Source organism: Coccinella septempunctata, chromosome 6, assembly GCF_907165205.1.
Source record: "Coccinella septempunctata chromosome 6, icCocSept1.1, whole genome shotgun sequence".
In the NCBI taxonomy this organism is placed as follows: Eukaryota; Metazoa; Arthropoda; class Insecta; order Coleoptera; family Coccinellidae; genus Coccinella; species Coccinella septempunctata.
Genome location: NC_058194.1, coordinates 23,133,673 through 23,154,880, shown reverse-complemented (window position 1 = coordinate 23,154,880; position 21,208 = coordinate 23,133,673). Strand labels below are relative to the sequence as shown.

General features: G+C 38.1%; 1 protein-coding gene across 1 annotated transcript in view; it reads right to left on the bottom strand.

The window, feature by feature from the left end:
- Window positions 1–21,208, bottom strand: part of LOC123314849 — a 358,596-nt gene that overhangs the window by 198,403 nt on the left and 138,985 nt on the right. The window contains exon 4 of the mRNA XM_044900234.1: window positions 655–729. Within this exon, the coding sequence (XP_044756169.1) occupies window positions 655–729 (75 nt within the window). The remainder of the gene's footprint in view (window positions 1–654; window positions 730–21,208) is intronic.

The following is a 21,208-nucleotide window of genomic DNA, read 5'->3' as shown; positions in this document are numbered from 1 at the left end:
ATCTTATTTTAACTACATTTTTTTGCAATTTAAGTCAATATCCCTCATGTGGAGCCGTTTAATTCACTTAAAGAAGGTATACACAAAGTAAAGTAACGGTCTGAAAATGACACGAAATTGATAAACCTAGTGTGAATCACATTTTGAAGAGAATGTTCTACTTCTGAAGAGTTTAACCTACTTCCTGAGCAACCAAAAAAGATATTCAGTTAATTACTACTTGTCCTGAAGTATAATGAAGGTTTATGTGGATTCCTTTGTTCTCGAAGCAATAAAATCAGTTCCACACGTGCTGTCTGCCATGCATAATAACATATGTAGACATCTTCTGTTCTGGTCCTTCACAGATTTTATTACCGGAAAATAGAAGGTTCACGAATTTTTCATATTATGTATACCTTTACACTTTATTATTCGGGAATGTTTAAGCTAACTACAATTTGTTGGTGCAATTCTCAAGAATTTTATTTTCGTTGAGATTTTTATGCTTACAACTTTGATTCTTAATTTTTTATGCTCCTCTTCTGAAAGGATAAAGTCATATTGCTGAATATAACAACCTGGTGGCATATAAGATTATTCCAATAATGAGTTAAAAGGTAAAAATATATGGTGCCACTCGATTGATAGTGGCGAATTCATATCTGTACTGACCTTGCTGTCTGGACTGCATACTTTTATTCCAGCCAAAGAAACGACTAGTAGAATAGCTTTTCCCCTTGGAGTTCTCTGAAAAATAAAATGCATATTTCATCATACAATTCCACGATAACTATGGGAATTTATTAATATTATGAAGATGAGATTCGAACTTCTGCTTTATTTTCAAACAAGAGAAATACGTTCATGTATCTTATGATTTTGGCGCAGTGCACCAGACTGCATAAGCAGCAATTTCATTCATCTCATATTTATGTATACTGAATATAACCCTTTCGTTTTCCTCATGATTTAGTAGATGCTGAAAATTCAGGATTGCTCATCTTATTGAATTGAAGACCTAAGGATTCTTTGAGTAGGTTTAGATTGATAGAATTCTGTTTTCCTCACCTTCTGTGATTTATGTGTTATCTTATCTCGATAAGTGAGAATATGAGGAGCTTATAGGCTGACAACTGAATGTCCAAAACTAATCTGAACTGTAAAAGTTCAGTTAACAAAAACAAGCTTGAATCTTGACCATAACCCTTATTTAGGAAACGAGAAAATAATTTATTGTACCAGTAGGCTCGTGCACAAGATGGCATAATGTCCTAGAAAAGTTGATTGCATTTTCGATAAGAAAAATATAACTGTAGAGCATTTATGGCTTTACTGGACACTCCAAAGAATGATACCATAAATAAAATAAATTATGGCTTTACTGGAGATTCCAAAGTATGATACATCAATAAAATAAATTACAACAAGTTGATCATCCTTTTCAGATTATCCTGCAAATGGCAAGAAGTTGAGATTAAAGTCATAATGGTTAAAGATGGACAAGTGTTTGGTTCTTGAGTGGAACCAAATGACTTTAATGACTGTTGTTTTGATAGGCCATCTGATCAATGAGCATTAAAAGATCATGGGGCATACTGACTATGCCTTCCATTGATTGGGTTGGAAAACAAATGAAACTGATGAGCACCTGCAGCGACTTAGTTTGAGGAAAGTATACCCAGGTGCAGGAACCTCACAACCTTCATCCCTAAGGCTATTGAGATCCTTTCCCGTTGCTCTCAGCATTCTGGCTTTAGGTCCCAGTCTATTCCCAATTTATTCGGTGAAAACAATAGGCTCAATGGCCTGCATTCAGTCTTGGTTGAGAGATGCTCAAAAGTAGGGATGGTCACAGAGAGAAAGGCGACTCACATAGATTCCTAGGCCAAATCTACAATATCCTTGAATATCCGTGAATTCATTGAGTTCATTTTTGCAAAGCTCGATCTAATAAAACAACAAAGAAACCTACAGTCCTCATAATTCCTCGGAATTCCACAAAATCAACAGGAGAGCGACAACGATAAAAAATTCAATGCATCACGCTTTCCAGCATCTTCCAGGCGCAACCACCGTCTGCCCTCCCATCCTAGAAGTATGTATACGGTAATTTCTCCAGACATCTGGGCCTCAGCCAAGCCTCCAACCCCTCACTCCACATAAATTCGCACTTTTGTTTGTCGATTGTCGCCGACGAATTTACTGCTTCAATTCTCAGCCGGCTAATTGAATTTTCCCGGACGGCAGTCATTCCTGAGCGATGATTCGGGAGTTTGTCTTTCGGAGCCGTGAGATGCCGCCACTTGCGAGAAACTAATGCACCGATAAATCAGACGCCCCCGTCGAGGGTTCGGTGTTACTTACCAAGAAGACCGCTTTTCTGCTTGTTCATTTCCCTTTCGTACGCTTGGGAAGTACGGAGGGCGGGAAGTTAGCGTCAAGGTAAGAACTTGCCTCCACTCCGCGTGATTTACTAACGGCCTTTTTTCAGCGCAAATCCGAATAGGATGAACTTTGGCCCTGTGGTTGAAGTCAAATTTGCAATATCGAAAGTTATTCATTCTAGGAAATGATGCGGCTAATGCGAGGCAAGATATAATGTTTAAACTAAGTATCAGGCAGATCCCCACAAGATATCTTTACATTAAAGGAGTCCAAGAAAGAATAAAGAAAAAAATTTGACCAAAATTCTTGTTGCTGAAGGCAGAAAAAGTTAATTACCTCCCTTTTTTAATGATATTATTTTCAAGGACTTCTGTATGTTGATCGACCAAGAAAACCTCTGCATCTCATACCCTGGACGGTGAAAAAATAAGATCTGTGCGGCCATTAAAAAAATATGCTTCTCCTAACGCAGACCAAGCTACTATCGGAAAGAGATGTTGGCGTCATGTAGTTTTCATTATAGTGTTGACCCTGTTCTCCCCACACCAACATTCGAAGGGTAAGTCAGCTACTTTTCTTTCCTCGAGAATAATCATGGATTTCTTTATATTTGGCACCCAGGAAAACCTATGCGTCTGGTACCATGAACGGAATGTGAAATGAAGGAACTTGACTGACGAAACCCTAAAACAAGTCAACCCTAGGTACATGTTCCTGGCTTTCGGTTCTCATCATTACCTAGACGAACATCCGTCAAGACCAGATTGATTAAAATATAGGTAGGTACCTACTATAAAAAGAGGCCATAAGGTCATGAAAACCTCGCAAACACCTTGACCTACAGATACATGTGCAACCTAGCGCAGTTCAGCTCTATCAGGCAGCAAAGTCTCAATACCTTCCTCGGAGCTACATCCTCCACATGTTATGGTTTTGAGATCCACGAGCCAAGATGACGTAGCTTTTTTATCTGGACAGCCTCATGATCGCGAAGCAGGTTGAGGGGAACATTTTCCATGTTCCACAGGTGTTAATTGACAGGACAGTGTCCTGTGAGAAGACCTGTCATTTTCCTCAGTTCTTATTTAGTGAGTGAGAGTGGGAAAAAATAACTTATCCTATCTGTGTCCTTTGAGGCTTTGACCTTCTACCACAGAACAAACTTCCTTAGTTAGACCTCTGATTCTTAGTCCTTTCCTGTCCACCTAGTCTCGATGGTCCGCGTGTAGGTAGTGCAGAAGCACAAGTTGAACTACTGAACACATTTTGATCACTTGTAGTAACCTTGATGGGTTAATTACAATCCACCAGAGTATCTTCTAGTCTTGTTGTTTTCAACACGCGGAAGAGCTACATGACTTGGGTTCAGCCTCGACGTTTCGCTTCATAGATAGAAGAAAACTTCCATGACGTTGCCAGAGTTGTCCACCTCCCAAACAATACCCTGAAAATTAGCTGAGCAAGGTGTTACGATCAAAATGCTCGCAATTTTTTAAAGCTGAATACTACCCAATCGACATCAATCCTTATGTATTCTTGTCTGCACGACTAGTATCTTCCGGACCTAATGATATAGCTTAAGACATACGCGATATACTGATCCAATAAACTAGAACCCTCTATGTCTGGCAGTGTCCTTCGCTAAACTCTCAAGTCCCTGTCCACTCAAGATACTTCCACAAATTAAATTTCAGATAGTAAAAATGTCCTCGCGAAATTACATCGAGGGGTAGGATCCTGTAATTGAATTATCTGGAATGAAACGTATCTCCCCAACTAGACCGAAGGCGATAACAGCATCTATGATTTGCCATTCGTCTAGTCGGCTGAGAGAAGTTACTAAGTCCCCTTGCACAAACCTAATGGGGCAATAAATCTCTACACCACTTACTGACTATAACATACCGAAATGCACCAGGGTTTCCGAAGGAAATTAAGGTGGAGTAGTAATCGCTCGTTCGGAAGTCTTCTTCTGCAATCCGTGATTACCTTTTGAGATTTACATCAGGTTTCCACGATATTAGGACGTTTCCGGACCTTTCAACATAGTACCGAACATAATTAAATATCTTCTTCACAAAATGACATAATGTCTGAATAACTTTCATAGCTTGTTTGATTCAGTTTATTCGAACATCTATGGTATTGTTACACCAAATCAATTCCATCTGGTTCCATCAATTTTACTCTGCTTCGCTTATAAGATTCTTCCCTATTTAATAAAAATTGTGTTGAAGCACGCCTTAGCTTGTTTGTCGATTAAAAAAAATAAAATCCTTGTTCATCCTTTAGGGGCTCCTCCAATGCTGTTTTTTGTAATAATTGCCTTCACTGAGCGACTCTTCCATCTTTTCATCCTATTGTATAATAGGTAATTTTGTTGCATATTTGAAGTTAATTCTAGAGAGGTCTATGGTGATGGTGAATCAATTATAAATGAATCATGTCGCAATTTTTTCTTAGAATTTTAGAGTCAAAACATTGTAGAGAAATGAAAATAATTAATATTCTACCTGGTAGATTCTACAGGTTTAAGAAAGTCTACAGGTTTCAGACATTTTGAAATCAAGGTGTAATATCAGGTGGGGCTTCCTCTAGTTCTTCGTAATATTCCCACTCTATTCGGCGTTGTGTCATTGAGGTTATCAATGAAAGTTTGAGGAATATTTTGCCAAATAGCCGTCAAAACATTGGCGATACGTTACAATGTAAGTAGTGGGTCAGGAAAGCGGCATAATTGCTGTGACATTGCAGACCAGATATGTGCTATACAATTTTGGTCTGAAGATGCAGCAGGCCAATCCATTCGGTCAATGCCATGCATTTCAAAGAATCGTTGACGATTCTGGATAACATAAAATTGTCGCCAATGAATGGCTGCCGCAAAACATATTGCTGCTCGATTGAAGTCGAAAGAGGATAATTTGCTGCATTTACTATGAAGTCGATGAAATTTCGAATAAACATATATTTCCTAGACCGATTCCCGATACTTTTTGACACATTTCCTAAAGCACGGGAGAAGGCAGGTCGAAGTCATCCAATCTAATTTACCTTTCGCGGTTTCGACGGCACAATGCGGTTCATGCCCCCGTTCGGCAGATGTCTCGCTATTTACTTCAATTAACGTCCGCCCTGCTGTTAACACACCGGGCCACTCTATCCAACTCTCGAATAAATTTATCAAGCCGTTTTGGGTCCCGATTAAAGGACATCCTGAATTTTGCATTTATCTATCCCCATGGATCTCTGTCTGATTCGGACGGGAAAGTCACCTCTGAGGGAAACGTGACGTGGAATGAGTTTTTTCATTTGATCAAACATGTTCCAGTTTCGGGTTGAATTATTTGCTGAGATGAATGTACGCTAATTACCATGAGGCAGTAGGATCGTTCGAATTAATTAAATATCTCATCCTTTGGATAATTTTCTCTGCCGTTTCCATCAGAAACCTCAGAAAACGAATACGTAAAATAATTATAACTCATTTGCGTTTTGAATATTTTCGAATGCTTTTAAAATATCTTTCAGGCTTATAAAAGTAAAAGGTAACTTATTCTTTTAATCCATAATCAAAGCCCGAGCTGTCAACATAGCCGAATTTCTCAGCATAGCTACTCAAAACGTGGATCTCTTGGCTATACTGATCTACCAATAAAGATTTCTCTGTCCGCATAGGCGTATCTCCTGGCCATACTAATCTACAAATAAAGGTAGATCTACGGCTTATACTAATCTACTAATATTATTTGCTTAACATTGGTTGGGCGGGTAGGTCAATAAAAATCCTAACGGATAGTCAAGCTGCGATTAAATCTTTCGCAGCAGACAAATGCAACTCGGCACAGGTATTTGAATGGAGATCTAAACTCTCCAAATTGGGAAGTTTAAACAGACTGTAACTGATTTGGGTACCTGGACACTCTGGCTTTAGAGGCAACGAAGTATCGAATGCTCTAGATAGAGAAGGCGCAACATCAGCACTTATTGGACCAGAACCGAGTATAGGAATTTCTAATTCCTTAATCAGGAAACGGAACAACAGCTGGATAAGGCAAAAGGTCTTGGAGTATTGGTGCAACCGTCCTGGACTGCGTCACTCGCACAGGGCTCTTTCAGTGCTTCCCAGTCGTTGGCTAGGATTTTCAAGAACAAATTTCAGATCTATAATGGCGGCTTTCACAGGGCATTGTAGACTCAGAGCCCATCTTAAAAATCTTAGCATCGTCAATGACCCGCTCTGCAGACTCTGTTTAGAGGAGGACGAAACCTTACCTTCTGTGACTGCCCGGCGGCAGACAGGGTCAGATATGGAGTATTCGGTTCTCCGAAGATGGTCATAGAGGAACTCAAGAATCACTCCCTCTGCGACATCATCTCCATCTTGAGCAGGATGGTACTAGAGGGAGAGATCTAGTTCTACGAGCTTGCCTGTGTGCTACAATATACAGCTTGGCCACAGTGGCAGGTTTGGTTTATCCGTCCAACACACCCAGCAATCAGTAATCAGTAATCTACTAATAAATGTAGATATACGGGCTTACTATTTTAATATAGTATAAAAGAATAAGGAACATATATTAGGTAGAAAATAGGAGGTGGTATCACAATTATTGGGGGTCTGTAGGGCCTTGCGGACTCGAGCGAAGCGAGCGTGAGTAGTGTAGTGATGTCAAATTTGTTCACAGAATAAAGTTTTAATACTGAAGGGCTTCCTATCCATTGCCTTATCCCCCTCCCATTTCAAAATAATATATCTGAAACAAAGAAACAGAGCAGAAAACGAGAAAAAAATGAATAATAAAGCTTTCATCCAAACTTATTCGAAGTGGTTATTCAGTATTCGAAAAAACGAGAAATTAAAAAAACTTTCAACCATTTATTGACAATTTATCAATATATGATGAATACATGTCTTGTAAATTAACAAAAATTTCTTCTAATTACTAATACTCATTGAACAAACTGAACTAAACAATATTATATTGGGGTAACGTAAACCATAACAGTATCTTGCCCACGATTTTCATTCAAATTTCTTTTCATACAGTATGTGAATGAATAGTTGCGTAAAAATTTATTATTATTATTATTATTATTATTATTATATTACAATAAAAGTGGAGCTAAACACCTATACACTCAAAAAACAGCGAAAAAAAAGTATTCTGCTTATAAACTAGTAGCCTACACCTAAATATGATGAAACTAAAGTGAGAAAGAAAGAAAAAAAAAAACAAAAAAACAATTAACTCTCAACCCGCACAGGAAAATCTCTCCATCCACCGATCATACCCGTTTTTAAACCCGTTCACAGATGTTGCACCTACCACCTCCCGGCACATGATTCCAAACATTGAAGACTCTGTTGGAGAGAAAATTCATCCGGCAAGTGGTCCTGAATGGCTCCTTGGCCAACCTGTAGTTGTGGCCACGAAGACTATTATTATTCAACGCGAACAAGTGCCGAAGATCCACGCCAAAAAAATTGTGCACCGCTCTAAACGTCACCAACATGTCACCCCTGGTACGCCGGTCCTCGAAGGTGGACAGTTCAAACAACCTTAATCTTGTGAGGTAGTCGGGTCGAGCGTGGAACGAAAATGGGGTGAATGGTGATTTCTTTTCAAAAAAAAATGTGGGCGGGAGAACGGAATTATGAAATAATGTGGCTAATTTGGACAATTTACCGGTCGATTTTACATTGTTGCATACAGAAGTTGTTGAGAAAACTTCCGTTTTATAAGGATATATTATAATTTAGACCCTTTAGAGTGTTTGAGACAGGAAGGTAATAGGTTTGTATGATAAGAGCTGAAGGAGTTGATTCATGTTATTCAGTTGCGAAGTCTGGAAATTTTTGTCTAGGAGCGTCTGGAACCACCCATAACGTGGGAGAGAAGGATCGGGGAGAAAAAGTACTTCGGGAAAGATAGTCAGTGAAGAGGAGGAAAGTGATCTGGAATGGACTCGGACTTAGAAGAAGGACCAAAGAGATTTTGAAGAAGTAAGATCACGGGATACCTACTACAGAAAAACTAACAGATTTTGGAAAAGTTGAGAAAAAAAGAAATACTTCTATGCTTTCGCGTCATTCTCGTGAGTATTTCAGTTGTGTCAAGTGGGGATCACTGAAAAATTATTGGAGATATATTCTTAGTTGTTATAAGAGCTCTTCATCGTCTCTGTTCAGTTGTTTGTGTCGTTATCATATCCTGATTTTATTCGGAATCTTGAACAGCGGAAATCTTTTAATCAATGAAACGTAATTGAACAGGCCTTACACGAAGAAAACGGAGGTAATGATTCGAACGAATTCTCATCGGAATTCTCCAACCTGTGAGAGAACGAACGCAGTCCTCGACGATAGGGAGATAATTACGGGGGGGCCACAAAGAGAAGCTAGGAAACGAAAGGGAGAACGATCTCCATTTCAAGTTGACTTTCGTCGATTAGCAAAACAAATTTGAACGAATTGCGTTCCCGTCTTGTGAGACGTTCCAGGGCTCGGGGGTGCGCTAGAAATAGGTTGATTCCCCCGCCTAATTCTTGTCATAACCCTTCAGTTTAGCGGGCAACCTAATTAAGTACCGTTATTAAACTCTCGTTAGCGCTCCAATTTTGATAGAACGTGACTGACTGTGCAGACTCGACGAATTTACTACCTGTATGCACGCGGGATTTCGAAGTGACAAGAGCCTGACGTTCGGCTTGATTCGACGGGAAATAGAAGGACGTCACTCTCACGGCTGTCTATAATTGAATTGTGACCAAACTGACTGTATCCTTATTTCCTCGGGGGATTTCGAAATTCGACCCACTTTCGTGCATGTCAGATGTTAATCGAGATCGATTTCATTTTCGGGTCGTGTACTCCAGACGATTTGAAGTGGGACTCCCTCAGATATACTAGATGGAGTGTGCAGTTCGGGGAAAATCGATTCAGGGTATGGATCATTTAGGGCAATTAACGGGAGCATTCGCTTTTCAGTGCGATCAAAGTAAATAGGAGCAATATTCTCCACTTTATATAAGAGTCTACGACTCACTGATCTTGTTTTGCTATTTCACCTCAAAGTGTAAAGAGAGACTTACGACTTTCCATACCTATCACACTTCGATGTCAACTTTCGTCAGCTCTCCAGTGGTCTTTGGATAGATGAGTTAAAAAACTAGGATTGGGTTTTATCAAATTCTTGATATTACGATTCCGATATTTTTAGGAATCTCCCAGACATGAATCAAGGTTAAATTATTCCAGTTAATACTTCTAGGCCATTTGTACCCCTGTCAACTGAGAAATTACATTTTTGGTGGAAAAGTTTGGCAACTGCCCTGGGAAGTGAACCCTCTATTGCACAGACCGCAACACTGGCTGTTTACGTATTCCCTCAGGAGTGTCTGGAAATGAACCTCAAAGGGACGCATATCTATATATCATCACGGACAGCCAGGCCCTGCTGAGGTCCTGGAATCACACTGCTAGGGAATCTGATGACATGGGAATGTCGTTATACCATAAAGCAACTGGCCAGAGGCAATAAAGTGACCCTAGTATGGGTACCAGAGCATTGTGGTGTTGAAGGAAATGAAAAAGCCGATGAAAGAGCATCAAGGTTAACACCTTTTGGATCTGAGTCTTTCTGTGGGCTGGGAAATACCATTTGCACCGTACCGCTAAGTCAGCAGATGAGATAGGCTCTGTGGATCAGAAGCAGAAACAGCTGAACACATGGTATGCAAGTGTCCAAAGCTGGCGGACCTAAGAACCACTCATATGGGTCCTGGATACTCACGAGGTAATGGCCAAGGCCTCTAAAGATGTTATCGGTTTTATCAACACCATTGACGACCTCCTTGGGTTCCCGAAAGGCTAATAAAGCTACAGGGACTCCGGTTCAAATAATAATATCTGAATGGAAAATAATCGAAAGACATCCTCTCGATAACGAAATATACACACATTGTCAACCTATGATTATTATTATTATTATTTGAACCGGGGTCGTTGTAGCACTATTAGCTTTTCGGGAACTGCGACCATGTAGATCATTTGTTCTATACCCTACTCATTTATGGGAACCCAAGGAGGTCGTCAATGGTGTTGATAAAGCTGACAACATCCTTAGAGGCCTTAGCCGTTACCTCATGAGTATCCAGGACCGGTTTCCCCATATGAGTAGTTCTTAGGCCCGCCAGCTCTGGACACTTGCATACCATGTATTCAGCTGTTTCTGCTTCTGATCCACAGAGTCTACAAATCTTATCTGCTGACTTTTCCATACGGTACAAAAAATATTTGTACCGACAGTGCCCTGTCAGCAGTCAAACCATCACCCGAAGCTCAGCTCGTGACAGCTTTAGCAGTTTTCTGGTGTAGGACGGTGAAATCATTACGAATTTCTTTAACTGAGTAAATCCAGGAGTGTTTCTCCAGATTTTTAATCTGTTGTTAAACTCCCATTGTTGGACGGCTGCCTTGTATTGGTATTTTCCAAGCCCACAAAAAGGCTCAGGTCCAGCACGTATTTACCTTGATGCTCTTTTTGCAAGTTCATCGGCTTTCTCGTTTCCTTCAACACCACAGTGCCCTGGTACCATAGTAGAGTCACTTTGTTGTCTCTGGCCAGTCTCTGGTATTACGGCACTCCTATGTCAGCAGAGATCTAGGGCAGTGTGATTTCAGAGACCTCAGCGTGGCCTGGCTGTCCGTGGTGATATAAATATGCGCACCTTTGAGGTTCATTTTAAGACACTCCTGAGACATAAACAGTCATTGTCTCGGTCTGTAAAAAAGAAGGTTCACCTCACAGGGCTTTAGAGATCCTCAGTTTAGGTCCATATATGCCAATGCCTACCTATCAAGCTTTAAAAATTTATTCGCAATCAATTGAAGCGTGAAAATTCGCGTGACAAATATAATTGGCAAAGTTTATCAATCAATATAGCATTCCACGGAAAACCACTGAATCAGAAAACACAACACAATCGAAAAACAATCCTGAGCGCCCTCAGTGTCATCTAAATCAAGTGACCACTCTGGACATAACAGATCGTTGTTCGTTTTTCCCCAATAAACGTATCTTCATCATTATTCCGACCACGTTGTAGCAGTATATTGAGAGGTCCCATACACGATCTGAGGGGAAATTATGCCTCACCAGCCTTCGACAATGTTATCGTCGTTTCGATAACAGCACCAAATGTTATGGTCGGTAGTGAATGATCTAAATACTAATCATAGTGGCTGTTTACATTTGATAACTCCATATAGCCAAATTATCGTAGTTCGAAGGCACAACTCATGGGAATGAGCCATTTGACAAAAATTACCAAATTACCATTAAACGAAGTTGGATTTATTTCAATGAAATGTGGAGTAAGGATCTGTTTAGGGTTCTACATTCAATAGTCATACTGCGTACATATTGCCAGTTGTTTTAATTTTCAGTCATACACAACAGCAAACTATAAATTATTAAATGGATGGAAGAAATTGAGTGAACCGTGTCGAAGAATCGATACCGATAATGGGACGAAAGAAAAGATTTGTTCAGTCATCCGGAGATAAAGTGTTTCTCTTATTTTCAATAAAGTGTCAGAGGTTTTTTGAATTTTTTTCTCATTTTATCAATTTTCTACTGAATAACCACTGGTATATCTATGGTAGATGATTCCCCAACATAAGGGTCCTTAGCGTTCCTCGAACAACTGAAGAACAGAGGAAACATCACTTGGAAGACTAAACCTGGTCGAAAGACCATCCCAGTCAAAAAAGAGCAAGATTTGGCTATTATTAATTTGAGTACCTACTGAAGGCATTTCTAACGACGAGGTTGATCCTCCACCAAGATCAGCGGAAGATTTTTGACGCAGAGATGATGTTCCTCCCAGTGTAATTGAAGGACAAGTTATGTACCTATGATTATTTATTTTTTTCTTCATTCATTATAAAGTCTTCGAATAGGTTTTTATGATTGCTTTATTATTCACATTTCTTCCTCGTTTGCTGCTCTGTTTCTTTGTTTCAGATATCATTTCGAAATGAAAAGAGGATAAAGAAATTTTTATATCAATATGTCAAGGAGTGTGATAGGGTCTAAGTTATACTATACACGCGACAGATACACTCTACACCTTTTCCAAGTGTATTTCAGAAATCGTCAACTGTATTTCAGATTAGTCAATTCGATTTCAGAAAGCGTCAATTGTATTTCAGATTAGTCAATTCAATTTCAGAAAGCGTCAATTGTATTTCAGATTAGTCAATTCAATTTCAGAAAACATCAAATGTAATTCAGATTAGTCAATTGAATTTCAGAAATCGTCAATTGTAATTCAGATTGAAGTATATGTATTTCAGAAACGGTCATTTATGATTCAGAAAGTACGAATATCATTCAAATTACATAGAAATGTGAAAAAGTGTGAGTTGAAAAAGAGAAATTTTCTTCAGAACGTTGGCAAGCTTTCAATGAAGATTTGAAAAAAGAGATACATTTTGTCCAAATTCCCGCAATCACTGTTAAAACACTGAACTCATGGAATCTGATGTCAATGATACTGAATTCACGCGTTACGCGAGCAGCTGAAGAAGGCCTATACTGTTGCGTTATTTCTCTTTTCAATAATTGTGTTCATGATTGAATGTAGGAACTGCTTTAATCTTATTATTCGTTCGTTTCTTCGTTCAATTTGTGAAGATTACCATCAATAACTACCAGAAGCAATCCCTCCATGCTCCATATGACTCATTCACGAAATCACGAACCCCTAAAATGTCTTCCAAAAAAAGATCTAACGGTTTTTCAAAGAACTTCAGTAATGTTTTTTACATTACATTAAACCGAATTTCCAAATATCACAGTTATCTCACTTTCAGTCTGATCTCAGGATTCAAGAGAATAAACCGTATTTCCAATAACCATTTCTGTAACCTATATGAAATGTGTGTAATTTCGAATTAGGATTTCCGAAATACAATTGACGATTTCTGAAATTAAATTGACTGATCTGAATTACAAGTGATGTTTTCTGAAATGCAATTGATATTTTCTGAAATTGAATTGACTAATCTGAAATACAATTGATGCTTTCTGAAATTGAATTGACTAATCTGAAATACAATTGACACTTTCTGAAATCGAATTGACTAATCTGAAATACAATTGACGCTTTCTGAAATCGAATTGACTAATCTGAAATACAATTGACGATTTCTGAAATAAAATTGACGATTTCTGAAATACATTTGGAAATGGTGTAGATTCAAACAGCACAGTATTCCTGGATGCTGTATGCGTCCATTAGGGTTAAATAAACATACCAGCATAGAGTTATGTTCCAGAGCCCACAAAAAAAGCGGGACGTTTGCGGCAGCGCAGTCTGGACGCGATAAGGTAAGATTTGTTGCACGAGGTCTACCACCAGGCGATATCCGAAAACGACCACTGAATATAAAGTGGCCAGTTAAAGTGTCGATTTTTACGTGGGCGTTTTTTCCAACAGGATAGCATATATTCCTGCGGAAATATTCATGGGTAGGTGTGGTAGATTACTTCCGAATGGAAGAATTCATTTATCCTCTTCGGTATTCTCTCGAACCTGTGCACTCCATTCAGTATTCATTTATTATCGAACGAAAGGGGGCTGCGGTGATATATTGCAGAATTTTCACTTCTGCACACGATCAGTGTTCGAAAATAACGTGTTTAGAAGTTGAATGGCGTGTTTACATTGGAAACTGGGTGAAACATAGAATGAGAATAAGGTGAATGATTTGCAATGTGAATTATTACAATAGTTATATAGTTTTACCCAAGTCCACGAAGAACATAAAGCGTTTCTATTCTATTTCTTTTTAAAAAACTTCAAACCTTTACGTGGTGAATTATACATCTACGTTTTGATTATAAACTGAATAAAAGTATATTGTCAAATAACTTGGTCCAGTTCTATGCACCCTGGGGGAGCTATCAAAACTTTGTCGTTTGGTATTTCTATGACTTTGTGTTGTTAGATGTCTCGATCAAAGATCTACAATCTCATTTTTCACTTTGCTGAACCCAGTCCAAAGAATACTGTTTCTTCACATTAGATATTGATTGCATAAATAAATGATTTTTGAGCTACCAGGCTATGCATATTTTTATGCACTAATTAGTTTGATTTACATGTTCACAATTATTTGCTTAGATTCAATAATCTGTGAGTAATGAAAAATTTTCATTCAAACAGCAGAAGCAAGAAAATAAATAGTCTGTATCTCCTCCTGCTGAAGATAGCTTTGCTTTCGTAGACAAAAGTTTTCATTACAAGAAAATATTCTCTTTTATATGATGTCAACTGTCTATGATGTAGAAACGCATAAAACATGGACGAAAAAAGACTTTGAATCAGAATCATAGACACGTATAGGTCATCATTCACAAGATGGATGATCCCACTAGTAACAAGAATAACACACCTCAACAGTGTGGTATAAATGCAATATAAGAATGAATCCACTTTTTTTTTATTAACTGGGGTAGGGTCCGACATTTCCTGGTACGGAAACCGCCGAAACTCCTGCACTAATGAAGTTGTCTACATCGGATTCAGTTTCAAGTTGAAAACCGTTTGATTAAGTTCCGTGGTACTTCCGAAACCAGGATATAATTATCGAAAACATTGCTTTGATGTACCAGGCAAACGCCATCGAACAGTTCATTCTCTATCCCGTTACCGAAAATAAATCTACAAAAAGACTCAAAAAAAATATCCTTTCACAATCCGGACATAGATAGTCACCGTTGTATTCTTCTCGAGTCTTCATTATAACTGTGGACCAAAGGCCTAAACTATGATCTGTCTAACGCAAGTTGTTCCCAATTATAATTGGCATTAACTGATTTCAGGGATTGATGCAGTATATCCTTAAACCGCTTATACTGGCCTCCTGGTTTCCGAGCTCCCTCTGTGAATTCGCCATACAGAGCTATTTTGGTGAGTATTGTGTCTTGCATCCTCAGAATGAAACCGCTCCATCTGAGTCGAGCTCCTTGTTACTTGAATCTCAATTGTTTTACAACTTGCGCGCTGCAAGACTTCTGCATTTGAAACCTTGTGGAACCATCTGATGTGCATTATTTTTCTTAGATGACGTTGTTGCGTTTGATCAAGCTGTTAAATATGACGCCTGCAGGGCGTCCAGCTTTCGCTTCTGCAAAGAAGCGTTGGAAGGACCACTGCTTTGTAAACAGTGGAAAGCGTTCGGATGGATTTGACAACGCCGTCCACACTGAATCAAACGTATCTGTTGGTGGTTGAACTTCGGTATGGAAGAAGGGTTAGATGGAATTGCATGTTAAGTGTGCCCTAAAAGAAGGGTTTTTTCGCTGTGGATTTTTACGTCCTGTCACCTCAAAACCTCTATGATCCTCAAAAAATTAGTATACGTGATAACAAATGCTGTATATTCCTCACAAAATTAGTATAACAATAATAATAAAAAATAAACAAGTAGGAAGAATATTATCACATATAGCACAAGAACAAAGCAAAAGGCATTCAATTAGCGACAGTCGGGATCAAGTGTGAATAACGATGGGGTGAAATTCACTTCTTCGATAACAACCGCTGCGTTTTACTCCCCATCTTAATTGGATTAACATATGTATGGCGAAAACTCCCAGAGCTCCTCCAATTATACGACAATAACAATAAACTCAAGACGAATGGTAAGACGTGTTTCGAGAGCCGTCTGAAATATGCACGCAGATATTCCGGGGCTAAGACAGATGAGTGGCGGCAAGAGCGAGTTTATAGTCATTATATAAACGATGGGTTATTAAGGGGCGCGCACAGTCGTAGCGCAAATCCAATTATTATAACAGAGTCGACTCGATTATCTCAATTAGAAGGCGGGAAGCGGAATTTTATACTAATTCCGTACGGTTGACGGTCGCAGCGACAGAAGCGACGTTGAAAAATAGGGAAGGTTTCTGATGGACGAGAGGGAAATTATTTTCGTTTCTTTCAAAGGGTTGAATTCTGGAACCCAGTGGTGGCTGAGCTGCTACACAGACTAATGGCTAGTTTATGCCAGAGTTACTAAGAATTTACCAGGTACGAATATAATTCGCAGAAGTCGAGCACGTGTTTGTCATCTCCCCATGTGATTGATCCCTTTCTTAGGTAACAGTTCTTGGTTACTATGAGTAAACTCACCATAAAGCGCTATATGAGATAGTTCTGATAATGAGATTTAATGCAAAAGGGCCTCAAAACTATTAAGCAACGCTGCTTGTCAGTGGGGAAGGAAACTTCTAGATATGAAATCACATCTAAATAGGGACATCCTAGACTGGAAGTTTGAAGAAAAATATCTGGGAATAACCCTTGAAAGCAAGCTTCTGTGAAATAAGCATGTTGATTTGACTGCTAATAAAGCAATAAGACCTTGATGGTGTGCAGTCGGGCTGGTGAAACCTATAGAGTTGGGGAGCCCATGAGGGAAATTCGGGAGTTACTCGAGCGTGTCATATTGATATAATGGGAGATACTTTGGGTCCTGTAGAGTACCTCTAACAAAAATAAGACCTGTATATGGGGGAAATGTCTAGTACAGCTTGTCAGAATAGAGAAAAAAACGATCATTGAACATACTCGAGCGTGTCAGATTAAGGTATATGTGGTTAATTACATGTTGAGAAGAATATATTCTCTTAATCTGACAGTTTTAGCAAGCTGAAACAATAAAAATTGGTCATAAAGGTAATAAATAAGTTTTTTTGAATTATCTCCTCCCCTGGGCTTCAAATTGTTTTCGCTTTCATTGCAAAAGTTGTAGAGCATGATATTTTCAAGAAATTTCATCCGAAGCAATTTTTTCTACGTTGGAACGTTCTTGAAATATATAGCGATGAATGTCCATTAGATTAGACTGGGTTTCTACGTTGATCTTGGCCTTTCGCATGTAATAAGAATAAGTTTTTTTGAATTATCTCCTTCCCTGGGCTTCAAATTGTTTTCGCTTTCATTGCAAAAGTTGTAGAGCATGATATTTTCAAGAAATTTCATCCGAAGCAATTTTTTCTTCGTTGGAACGTTCTTGAAATATATAGCGATGAATGTCCATTAGCTTAGACTGGGTTACTACGTTGACCTTGGCCTTTCGCATGTGTGGCTAAGCTCCTAGCACTTATCGTCCTCTAACTCGAAAACCGTTGAAGGTATGAAAAATTGCTTCAGACAAAAGTTCTATAGAATTTTATTATCTACAACTTTCATGATGAATACAAAAACGATTAGAGGTACAGGAAGGTAGATATTGAAAAATAGCCTTGTTATCATCTTCAAACTGTCAGATTGAGAAAAACCCCTCCCTGATTAGTGTCAGATTAATGGGTCAACACGTCTGCAACATCGAGATTAACCACCTGTATGAAAATCTGACACGCACGAATATGTACACCTGACGAATTTTTTTCATCTTCGAAAAGCTGAAGACATTTTCCCAACAGCTGAAAATGCTTACATCATAGAACCTTGTTTTCTATCTACCATTTAATATTCAAAATTCACTGGGTCTCCACGACGCTCGAGTAAATTCCGATTTAGCATCGTCGGCTCCCCAACTACTAGGGTGGTAACCCAAAAATACCAGAGATGGATGTACGTCATGACTGTGAGACCAACACTACGCCTAGGCCTCTCTGTCCTCGGAAATGGCAAATTTTACCATATTTGAGGTGTTCTTAGGGTGATTTGGTTGGTATAGCTTTAAGTCCCTGATAGTATTCCATCTGTTTGACAGTTTAAATTGAATAACTTGATACGCCCCTGTGTTTCAGATAACCCTATACCTGGCGACGAATTTCCAGCGAATCATTCCCCATTTTGTGCAATTATTAACATAATATTGTTCCAATTAATGACGTCAATTGAACAAAGGGAACAATTTATTGGTAACAATGGTGACGGGGTTTTAATTAGAGAATTCGACTAGTACTTACGTTAGATGTTTGCTCGAATGTTGGGAAATGATATGATGGAAGTGACGTGATGGAATAGTTCCTGAATATTTCAGATACAGATGTGGGGTATTTGTTCAACGTTATGTTCATTTGATTCCCCCAAATTAGACTCGAGATCTGTGTTACGTTCAGACAATGGGAGATTATTAATTCACAATAATGAATATTCGGCATTGAATCTTTACCAAATATATAGCATTAATTTATTTGGATAGTATTTGGTCGGACTGTTATGTTGTGTTATTTGATATTAATTTCTGTAGATCCTGATTTAACTGAATTTTTGAAACCATATTTGGATGATGGATGTAACCTAACTTGAACTAGATATGGTCGAAATAGTTCGTTATCAATAGGAACAGATAACAAAGTTTTCACATTTTGTCAGATCAATATTTATATAAATATTGGGCCATTAGGAACTGAACGGCGGCTTTGTAGATCGACAAAACAAAATTGTATAAAAATTATATAGAAATCCACGATGCCCGATTTCAACAAAGTTGCTGGTCAACGTCCAAATGAGCGATAGAAATTCAGAGAATTGAGAGATAAAATTCAATATTTGACCAAATATATCTGCCAAGATTGCACAGAAACCTTTTGAATAATGCTGGCAACAGAATATCACACAGTTTAATACGACCAACACATATTACCGATCGCAGAATATATTTCCCATCGATATAATCTAGAATTAATCACAGATATGTGTATGTAAATCTGAGCAAGGATTTAAGGATCAAATAGTATTAAGATATTGATTTCAGGTATTGAGAGGTATACAGTGTACGATACTGATATTTAGAGTTTTACAGAAAAAACCTAGATAAAGTACGGCCAAACGTGGTGAAATCTATTTATGGTTTGACTTTGATACCTGATTTTAATTTTGTAGAACCAGCTTTTCCCTTTATTCTAATCGTTGACATCTGCGCCATGGTAAGTTGAAAAGGTAACCTTTCACCATTCATTTTTTATAGTTCTTTATCTGTCAAAGCTTTTCCGCTTTTACAGAGGTAGTTCGATGAAGACCAATTTTTAATCTAGATTTTAAGGGGTGACTTTGACAATCCAAATCAAATGTGAGGGATTAGCAAAGACCGAACCGCATACAACATTCTTGAAAAAAAAACTCAGAAGGACATAGTATGCGTTACTCTGATACTTTTTAGACACAACCCACTTGATAAAATAAATAAAGGTTGTACTTATCAACGGAACCCAATCTGAGAACGACTTTTCGAATTATATTTTCATTTTTATGACCAAGTATAAAAATAATTGAAATTTTCAGGATATCCTGAATGTCTTCATTGAGCATACGTACATGGAATTCGACGTATTTTTTTTGACATCGAAAGTGAAAATAGTTTCTATATAAAAATCAATATAAGCTCGAGAAAGCTATTGAGAGTAGTCTACACCGTTTCATCAGTGGTTTGTTCAAAAAGCGAAAAGCTATATCTTACGTCAGAAACCACCAACGTATACGGCGTTTTCATCAAACAAAATATTCATTCATATTACTCACTTTCCGAGGTGGAATGATTCTTTCAATGAACTCCTGCATAAAAAAATTTCTCGAAAAATCTCGCTATTGGCTACAATTCGAAACCTGCTGAAAGACGTTCGTAAAGTGCTGCTGTCTTCTCGACGAAAGTGGAAACTATCTTAATATTCACAAGTCCTACAGATCGTTCAACACCCCACATACTAGTAATCTTTCCCCCCTTACGATGGCAAAAAAGTCCCGTGGTATAAACTCCTTCCATTTGAAGGTATACTTCATTCAAATTTATTTTAGCAGTCGGTTGGCCATGGAAATTTGACACATTTCACTGTGTATAGTACGAAAATGTGGGGTTATGAAGCTTGTCAAAACATTTTTGGGTTTTAAATCAACGCTATGTTGCCCGTTCTACGTAAAAGTTTCTGTTATTACGTATTTTATCACTATGTCGAATCTCTTCGGAAAATATGTGACGAACATAATTGAAGTTTATACAAACTGAAGTCATACCAAATCCAGTTATTTGTATGGAAAATACAAAGAGATCAGTATAATATCATAATATGCACTAGCTTGAGGAGAGTTAATGTTCGTTATCTTCTTTGGCTTACATCATTTGTAGATTTCAAAAATATTAACTCGAAGATGAAATGCATATGATGCGGGAATGGGTATCTCCCGAAGGAATTAACAGATAATTACAAGAATGTTAAATTCTTCAACAAAAATCATCTTGCATCAATATAAGTGAAAAGAATTGAAGGAAGTTTCAAGTTAAGATGAATTTCACATCAATAAACAAGTAACAGGGCAACTTGCGCGTATTTGTGGCTATTCATCTTAATACATTGATGTAATAATAATAATTATAGGTATTTATTAGTACCTTAAGACATTTACATTGTATAGGACAAGTCAAATGAAAAATAGAAAAATCCATTTTAGGTAACTTATTCTCCGATGACATTTATCGAAAATCCTGTAGTAAACTTTTCGCATTAATTCACTCAAACATAAAATTCTCAAATGTCACCACTTTTTTGGGTCTCCCAATAGAAGGAAATTCTTTTTCATCCTCTTCGTTCACAATCTTTCTGATTGTGGAAATATCCAGCTGAAATATATGTCGGATTCAGATGATTTAGATGAAACATTATATAAATTCTCTTACATTGAATATGTTCGCTACCGTCTGACGTATTGTGGATTTTAGAATATCATTCTATTTGAATGATATTGAATGAGCGGACCTGAATTCTAAATAGCACTTCTTGATACCCTGTCTCTTTTTTCAATCACTTTCGGCAATTTC